General features: G+C 45.4%; 1 protein-coding gene across 1 annotated transcript; it reads right to left on the reverse strand.

Moving 5' to 3' along the window:
- Positions 1 to 616: 616 nt before the first annotated feature.
- On the reverse strand, positions 617 to 7,632 carry LOC110512260 (uncharacterized). Its single transcript, XM_036972780.2, has 9 exons — positions 7,615 to 7,632; positions 5,952 to 6,053; positions 5,731 to 5,797; positions 5,367 to 5,520; positions 5,046 to 5,082; positions 4,628 to 4,938; positions 1,180 to 4,198; positions 916 to 997; positions 617 to 735 (listed from the first exon to the last, which is right to left on the reverse strand). The coding sequence occupies exons 1-9, from the start codon at positions 7,630 to 7,632 to the stop codon at positions 617 to 619; spliced, it is 3,909 nt and encodes a 1,302-aa protein (XP_036828675.2).
- Between the last annotated feature and the right edge of the window lie 2,172 nt (positions 7,633 to 9,804).

Here is a 9,804-nt window from a genome sequence, read left to right on the forward strand (position 1 = left end):
TGAAATAAAAAATAATATTTAAAAAAATATAGAAAGCATCTCAGAGGGTTGATCTAGCTGCAGATAGCTAATTCTCCTCTATGTGTTTTCCCCTTGCTGCTAATAAGCTCTTACCAATCTAACTAAATTAATAGAGAACATCTGGTTATCTGACAGTCTAGGCAGCAACTATTGTATTAGAGTCAAGCTGTGGTTATTTTATTTATTTTCCTAGACAAGTCAGTTCAGAACAAATTCTTATTTACAATGACAGCTTAGGAACAGTGGGTTAACTACCTTGTTCAGGAGCAGAACAACATATTTTTACATGGCCAGCTCAGGGATCTGACCTAGCAACCTTTCGGTTACTGGCCCAATGCTCTAACCACAAGGCTACCTGACGCCCTATGTCCTGCCAACTCAAAAGCTGAACAATAAATGTGTAACCAAGGGGGAACTAGTGCATTTCTCTGAGAAAATCTGCTTCAGTATTATCAATCTTCCAAAACACTTGAAATTCTTGTAAAATCATTGGCATTTATTTGATCAAATAGACTTTGAAAGGTTAGACATGCAGAAATTCCTCTTGTCAAAAGTCTTGCTGTTACAAACGTAGTTCTTCATGCAGCGTAACAGGTTACAGGTTCTTCTTGGTGAAGCGCCTGAATGGCTTCATCATTGCTGAAAAGACCCTGACAATCAAGGATCGTTTTTTGACAGGCTGAGATTTGGAGGGAGAACCCTCTCCAACTGGAGCTAGAAACACAAGAGAAATTGATGGGGTAAGAGAGAGAGAGAGAGAGAGAGAGAGAGAGAGAGATGCAGTATAGTAACGTTGAAAAATAACAGTGCTATGAGTTTGGTAGGCATTCCTATGTTTCTAACACACACCTAAACAAAACTACAAGCTATAGCAGAGCTCTAAAACATCCTTACCTATCCAATGTCCATCAGTAGAGCGAATCTCAGTCTGGTCCTGGACTGAATGGCAGTCCTTTTTGTTTCCTCTCTTGGAACGCTAACAGAAGAAAGGTAAAGAAAATGGTACAGAGAATAAATAAATGGAACACTTCTGAATCCAAGGCAACAATTTAGTGGTGAATAAAAAATATTTATTTCATGTATTTGTCTTATCATAGCCACATCAATAACATCAGCACCTAACTGGAACAAAAAACAAATGCTAACTCCCTGCTATACCTTGAAGTTGATCCTGAGTTTGGTCATTGAAAAGCAAAGGAAGCTCCTTCTTGCTTTCTGCTCAGCCCCCCTCTCCATCTCAGCCTGGTCTGATGGGTTTGTTGCAGCAGAAGCTGGTCTTGACGCCTCCTTGCGTCCCTGCACCAGCTGCTGGGTCAAGGACTTTACCAGGACTCTGTCAAATGCAGGGTCCTGGGAGGACATAGCTGCTTCCAGGGTGTTATAAGAGCCAAACTCCTCCATGAGGTTTTTATGTACACCTCTGAACACCCTTTGGATGTTCAGGTTCTGGGAATATGCCTGTGTCCTGGATAATCTGGATGCAGCACAGAACTCAGACAGGACTTGTCTGATGAGTTGCTGAGATGTTTCTGTCAGATCTGCTGCCTGTTGGGAGGGTCCATCTAGGGCTGAGGGTCTGATCTCCGATAGCAACCTTATCACCAGTATGGTGACAAAACAGATGCCATCATCTTTGCTGGAGTCCATCAAGTACTGCAGTGGGAATGCAGTGGCACTGCTGATGTCCGGGATGATTAAGAGCTCCCTCAGATGGCCAGAGCTGCTGGGGATACACACCTCCTTCTCTTCAATGTCAATCCCCTCTCCCTTTGGTACCAAAGAGGTTCCCTTGCTGGTGAAAGACGGAGTGGAGGATCGAAAAGAGACTTTAGCACTCGGTGGTCGGCTGCTGTCAGTCATTGGACTGTTACGATGCAGGGGTTCATCTGTGTGTGCCATCATCTTTGTCTTTAGGTCACTTGTAGAAATCTCTGGCATTTTAGAGTCCCTGGTGTCGATGCAGGAGCTCCTGACGATGGGGCAGGTCAGATCAAAAGGCACTTCGTCAGGGATGGGAGTGCCAGGGAGGTTGATCTCTAACTCACACTCTGACCTAGGACCCTTTGAAGAGCTGGACAAGGAACTACGACCATTTAAAGAAGTGGATAAAGATGAACAGGTTCGAGGGATGTCTTGGCAGACTTGTTCACTGTCATCCTCACTTTTCTCAATCTCCTTCAGCATAGTTCCTACCATATCATTGATCTGAAGGAGCTCCCTGGAATCCTTCATTCGCCCGAAGTTTGAGATTTCACTCTGGATAGCAACCAGGATTTCCCCAAGGGTCTCTTTGGAAGAAGCCATTTCTGTCCTTTCGGATCCGGATGGCTTCAGCCCTGTGAAGAAATCCTTAAGTGTGTTCTTCATACTGACGCAGATGTTCTTAGCTGTTGACCAAAGCTTCTCCTCTGATATTTTAACACTCAATTCAGTATAATCCAGTTGGGAGCCCCCGTGGGAGCACTGTGAAACTCTCCCACTTCTTTCCAGTAGCACAGTGTCAGTGGACTCATTTTTCTGGAAAATAGTCGCCATTCCTTTGACAAAGGTTTCCACTAATCCAGAGGCTGTATTCTCAGAGGACATGGAGGACATGGATTCTGAAAGGACATGGATCTCTGATGGTGAGCTAGATGATAAGCCAGCCTGCAGACTTTTCTGAAGACCAGTATGGCTGATCTGTGTGATAAAGGAATGACTGGATCTCATCAGCACTTTACTCACTGCCTCTTCTGCCTGAGTCTGAAAGTCATTGCAAGAGAGCTTCTTAATGCTCTGAATCAGACTAGTTGAGGACTCTGTGATTCTGACACTCCCTTCTGAGCTCAGTTGAGAATATTGAGTACTCACGCTCAAGTCTTCATTGGGTGAGGGTGACTGGGAAATAGTATAGTCATCAAGCTTTGATAGGACACCATCAACAAACCAACAAGCCTCTAGGGACTCATCAGATGAACTGACAACGGCTAAGGATTTACTCTCCACTTTTGATAACTCTGACTTGTAGATGGAAAAAACACTGCTAAGAACTTCTTGAGTACTGGTATCCAGATTGGAGAGACAGAGAGCTGGTATTGGTTGGCTCTCTCTGGGAACTCTACTGTGTTCGGTGCTGGGTAACTGGACCTCAACAGTTGAAACAGTTGCCTTTTCCAGGGTGTCTGAAGACTCCCGAAGAGAAGCATCCTTAGCCACACCTTCTTCTCGAGCGGCTAGAGTTAAAAGGTCCCTCAGCTTTGCTCGTATACGGCCATAGAGTGTGCCGGCTAGAGAGAAGGTTATCTTCTGTGAAGACCCTGTTTTGTGGTCATTTACAGGAACTGGCCAATCAACTGCTTCACATGTGTCTTCAAATGATGCTATCGTCTCCATGCCTCCCACAAATGCCTTAACAATCACTGTGGCAGTGGAGGTTACAGATGTCAGGGCTGTGCAGCTGGTATTCAGCGGGGCTTCAGTAAGGCTAGGAGCAGCACTAGAAGGCCTAGAGGAAGGAGCCATGCCAGAAGAGCTGCTGACTTTCCTTGTAAGGATGGTGCTCACCGCCTTCAGGGCTTTAGACTGAAAGTCGGGGCTAGAGAGGGTCTGAATCTTTCTGGCCACCACACTGGTAGAGGATCCAGTCTCTTTGAGAAAGTGAGTGGTCCCTTCCTTCCCAGATGGACACTCAACATCTAGGTCACATTGAAGATTGGTCAGAAATTTAGACCCCAAGATTGTCATCTTCTTGGCCAGATCCAATAGGATGTTGAAGTCCTGTGCCATTTTGTCCATTGTGCCGACAATGGCCTCCAGCACATCATCGGTCACAGGGTCCATGAGGGGCTCGATAAACCCTACCCACTCTGGCTCAGATGTTTGGCTCTGTAGCTGGGCCAGGATCTGAACCGAGGCTACCCGAATGACCTCCTTGCCTGCTGCTATGTCCTGACTGTCCATAGGGGGGCAACTCCCCGGGCTGGCCTGAATGGCCACTGAGAGGCCAGAGTTAAGCTGGTGTACCACCTCCCCCACGATAGCACAGCTCAACTCGGAGGAGCTGGAGGAGGTGGGGTTGGAGTGACCCTCAACCAGGGATATCAGAAGGCTCTCTTCCGTTACCCCAAAAAGAGCCTTCAGAGGCTCCATGAGGGGAGCCTCTCTAGTTGCAGGCAAGCTCTGCAATGAGGTCTGGGACCTTGAAGATAAACACACAATCACCACTTAAGCCATGCAAATGTAACCAACTGTATCTAATCTGGGTCATTAGTGAGCCTGAAAACCAAATTAGAGCAATGATGGATTACTTCTCATACCACCGTAGTTCTAGAAGGCTAAAGCCAACTGACATGATTTTTTGCCTGATTTTTATGTTTGTACGACATCAGATTATGATTATTTCTGAAAGGCATGTACCTGATCTATTTATTCATAGATGACTTCATGGCTTACCCAGTTAAAAATGACTTTCACCTGGACCCACCCCCCCCCGCCCCCCCCCCCCCCCCAGTGGCAACATTTCTGACCAGAACTTAAAACTACAAGGTGTGAATTCCAAGTTAATAATTTATGATAAGTATGGATCAGGTCTTGCAATTATTATGTTGAAATATTGCTGTGAACATACCTCTTAGGCGAACAGCATGGTGATGAGGTTCTGCGAGTGGATTTTTGGCGGCATCCTGCACTGCCATTCCTCCTCCTCTCCTTAGTCCAGTAGTTCATCTCACTGATCAGCAGCCTTTTCTCTCTCTCATCCAGACCGCCTAAGGAATCCTCAGACCCTGTCAGAGAGCACTGGGATTCTGGGGAGGTTGCCCCACTCCTCAGGTTCACCCCCATGATACGAGCTAGCGCTGGTAGGAGAATGCGGAGGGCTGTCTGGGTCACGACTTTAACAATCTTCAGACACAGCATGGAGAGCTGCTCGAATGTGAGCTATGGCCAACAAACAGAGTAATGTTTTTGTCAATCAAGCAATTCCATGACACCATTCCCTATATAGCGCACAACTTTTGACCAGAACCTTATGTGGAGAGACTTACATTATTTTTCATGCCCTGCTGAATCACTCTCCATTGGCTAGAGAAAAGAAAAGAAAGGAAACATATTTTACCTGCACACTGGTGTTGAGTTAGTGGAGTCACTAGATAGCCATGTCAGGGAAAATAAACGTGTATTTATTTAAGCAATTAGCAAGTCCATGAGATATTTTGTTCTTGATTTACAGGAAGAGTTAGGTGTGTGGTTACAGTGATGTTAGGGTTAGGTGTAGTGTTTGAAATCCCATTTGTGGTTAGAAGGTGAACTATGACTATAAATTCAGAGTTATTGTATGTGAGGTTGGAAAAAGACATGGGACTTGCTCATCAGTTAGACTCCTCAGGAAGGAGAGGAGGATTGGGGCACAGCATGTCCCAATCTTGAGAGAAGGCATTAGAGTCCTCTGAGCCTCCTTCTCCAGCTGCTCAATGATAGATCCCCTTTCCCGGAAACCACACCCGGGTGTCTGAGAAGACTCTGGGAAACCGCAAAGAGAAATCTAAAGTTGAATCTGAACTTGATCCCTAATTTCCTTCACCTTTAGGGATTGGATTGCACTGGACAGGTAAAAGCACATCTCTCTGCGGGCCTCCACTATATTGCTTTCACCTATATAGATACTATCTACTCAGATCGGTGCTGATAAATTTGAACACAACCTGCACCCAACATGAAGTAATCTCGGACCTGCACCAATGCTGCTGTCCTCCTCCACGGAAGTCTTCTTGGCACCGCCACTGGACTTACGTTTAGCCTACATGACAACAGATTATAGGTCTAATAGCAGATCTAAGGTCAGTGTAGCGTCTCCTCCTAATGCTTTAAGGCTAGGATTTAGTGATAGTAAACTAATCCTAGATCTGTGCCTAAGTAGGCAGAGCATGTGTAAAGGACAGCATATTTCTTACCTTGCCTCCTGTCCTGTTCTTGTTGGTCTCATGTGTCTCTGTTTCCTTCATGTTCTCCACGACTTTATTTTGGTCATCCGGGGGATCCTCCCATTTCACGCTCTGGTGGATAAATAAGAGGTCAATATCAGTCCTAGGTTGTGACTTTATGAAACAACTTATTCGCTCCTATTTTAAACAAAACGGCAATAGTGGTCAGATTTCAGGCCATGGATCAAACCAGTGAGACCTATTGCTGTGTTAGTGATATTGTTAGTAATTTCTCCTCTAAACTCAAAATAGGCAAATTAACCATACCTTGCTGTCATCTGACATGATGAGTAGCTTATTGTTGTAGGCTGTTTAGAGGAAATACTAATACCTCCTTTGAAAAAACGTCAGTGAACCATCGGCAGACAACTGAAGTGAATATGAACGTCCTTGAATTATGCCAAAGCATTGTTGAATACTCGATTCCGATTGGCTGAAGCCAGAGCATTCTTCAAAGATGTCATACACACATGATGTCACAATTAGGCCTAAGTCTAATATCTATATGAATTGTCAATTTCATTAGAAAACAAATCAAAGCTTGTCAAAGTTCTGCCAAACGAAAATATGTCTAAGTGCACGTTTTTGCGTTTAATTTATGGTTTATCATGCATCGTCATTCATCACCATGCACAAAAACGTAACTCGCTGCCATCCATTAGCTATAATTCTGAGGTTGCAAAGCTGCAAAACTAGGACGTGCAATAAATTATAACCACTTGCAGAATAATTTCAAATCAGACGTTCAAGGGGGCTTGAACTATTTCAGCACTGTGGAGCTGTCCGCTGCATAGAGCTGACACGTTTCTTGGCATCAGGGGACCGTCCCATTTCGCTGAAATGTTTCGAGTCTGGGCAGCACCTGAGACCGCGGCATGGTGCTGAAATGGAGCAGGGCTCAGCTCTATGGATATCTCATGCGGATTTTCCTGCTAGCCTATGTATAACGATACTATAATTACATTATTTTCATCCATCCGTCAACACAAATGGCATGTCAACGTTCCCCAAATAATAATGCAATGAAGCCAAGCCGAGATGTATGGTTCTTCATCCAGAGGACGAAGCACCACTGTATCATCTAAAACCTTCAGAGAGATCCCTTAAAACTGTAGTATAAATTCTCCACGGCTGTTATGGTAGCTAGGTTAATTTAGCGAGACATGGGCAAATCCAACACATAGCGTTTCTACTGAGTCCTGCTTAGAGGTGACTGACCGTCATGTTGCTAGTTGTAATGACACTTTTAAAACAAGAATAGTTATTTGTAATTGCTCTGGGAGCTAATTATTGCAGAGCCCAGCTACACATCCTGCTCGCTGGGCTCATTATGGACAGCCAATGAGCAGTTCAGGTGAAAAAGTCAGCCAGATCTGATCCCTATAACATACATGATACTAGGATCCTGTAGCAACCTGCCGGCCTGCACAATCCTCCATGGCACGAATGTTACACGCGCAATATGGTAGGCTAACATCCCACAACAATTCCCCAATTGGAATTACTTGCCTAAACTTCCAATCATACTTATTTTCTAATATCAACCATAGTTTCTGCACTTAAGGCAGACTTGCCATTAGAACAAGATGGAATTAGGACAACTGTAAAGCTCGTAGGCTAAAATGAACCTTACCTGGCTGTCGTCAGCCATTATGTGTAGCCCGTTAATTAAGGCTCTGCGCCTCTGATACTGCAGCTATTCTGTAACTGTTAAACTCGTCTAATCGTATCCGTTGAAAACCCGTCAGTGAACCGTCCTCAAACACAATGAACTGATGTCAATATGGACGTTAACCTTCACATAAAGATATCAAATACATGACGTCAGATATGTCTAATCAGAATATATATCATAGTGTCACAGTACGTGCTGTTGACAGCCTACCCCGAAATCAAACAGGAACATGGATTATGTGAAATCTGTTGTTAATGTATCGGGAATGTTTTTACAATTGTATAACTGCCTTCATTTTACTGGACCCCATGAAGAGTAGCTGCTGCAGCTAAAGGGGATCCACAATAAATACAAATACAAACCCAATGCACCATGTATCAACTTGTTTTGACATATCACATGGGATATGACAGTTCCTGATTCTGAGATACTGTAAATCAACAGACCTTGAGAGGAGATAAAACATCATCTGTTGATCTATTTCACAGGTTTCTGGTGGTTTCTAAGCATTCTACATGTGTTGGGGAAGGAGGGTGGGATCTGTCCAGAGCATCTAATTACATCAAGTCTTGCTGTTACAGTATAACTTTAGACCGTCCCCTCGCCCATACCCGGGCGCGAACCAAGGACCCTCTGCACACATCAACAACAGTCACCCTCGAAGCATCGTTACCCATCGCTCCACAAAAGCCCTCTGCACACAGCAACAACAGTCACCCACGAAGCGTCGTGACCCATCACTCCACAAAAGTCGCGGCCCTTGCAGAGCAAGGGGGACCACTACTTCAAGGTCTCAGAGCAAGTGACGTCACCGATTGAAACACTATTTAGCGCGAACCACCGCTAACTAAGCTAGCGTTTCACATCCGTTACATTGCCATGCATGTGATATGAGATAATGTTATGCACCACGTAAATATACATTGTAAATATACACTGTAAATTTACATTGCCTGCCTAAGGCTGCATCAAACAACAACATTGACGAATACGCTGATTCGGTGAGCGAGTTCATTAGAACGTGCTTTGAAGATATCGTTCCCACAGCAACGATTAAAACATTCCCAAACCAGAAACCGTGGATTGATGGCAGCATTCGCGTGAAACTGAAAGCGCGAACCACTGCTTTTAATCAGGGCTAGGTGACCGGAAACATGACGAATACAAACAGTGTAGCTATTCCCTCCGCAACGCAATCAAACAAGCTAAGCGTCAGTATAGAGACAAAGTAGAATCACAATTCAACGGCTCAGACACAAGAGGTATGTGGCAGGGTCTACAGTCAATCACGGATTACAAAAAGAAAACCAGCCCAGTCACGGACCAGGATGTCTTGCTCCCAGGCAGACTAAATAACTTTTTTGCCCGCGTTGAGGACATTACAGTGCCACTGACACGGCCCGCAACCAAAACATGCGGACTCTCCTTCACTGCAGCCGAGGTGAGTAAAACATTTAAACGTGTTAACCCTCGCAAGGCTGCAGGCCCAGACGGCATCCCCAGCCGCGCCCGCAGAGCATGCGCAGACCAGCTGGCTGGTGTGTTTACGGACATATTCAATCAATCCTTATCCCAGTCTGCTGTTCCCACATGCTTCAAGAGGGCCACCATTGTTCCTGTTCCCAAGAAAGCTAAGTTAACTGAGCTAAACGACTACCGCCCCGTAGCACTCAGTTCCGTCATCATGAAGTGCTTTGAGAGACTAGTCAAGGACCATATCACCTCCACCCTACCTGACACCCTAGACCCACTCCAATTTGCTTACCGCCCAAATAGGTCCACAGATGATGCAATCTCAACCACACTGCACACTGCCCTAACCCATCTGGACAAGAGGAATACCTATGTGAGAATGCTGTTCATCGACTACAGCTCAGCATTTAACACCATAGTACCCTCCAAACTCGTCATCAAGCTCGAGACCCTGGGTCTCGACCCCGTCCTGTGCAACTGGGTACTGGACTTCCTGACGGGCCGCCCCCAGGTGGTGAGGGTAGGTAACAACATCTCCACCCCGCTGATCCTCAACACTGGGGCCCCACAAGGGTGCGTTCAGAGCCCTCTCCTGTACTCCCTTTTCACCCACGACTGCGTGGCCACGCACGCCTCCAACTCAATCATCAAGTTTGCGGACGACACAACAGTGGT

This window comes from Oncorhynchus mykiss, chromosome 6 (genome assembly GCF_057628025.1).
Source record: "Oncorhynchus mykiss isolate SJ-2025 chromosome 6, ASM5762802v1, whole genome shotgun sequence".
NCBI lineage: Eukaryota > Metazoa > Chordata > Actinopteri > Salmoniformes > Salmonidae > Oncorhynchus > Oncorhynchus mykiss.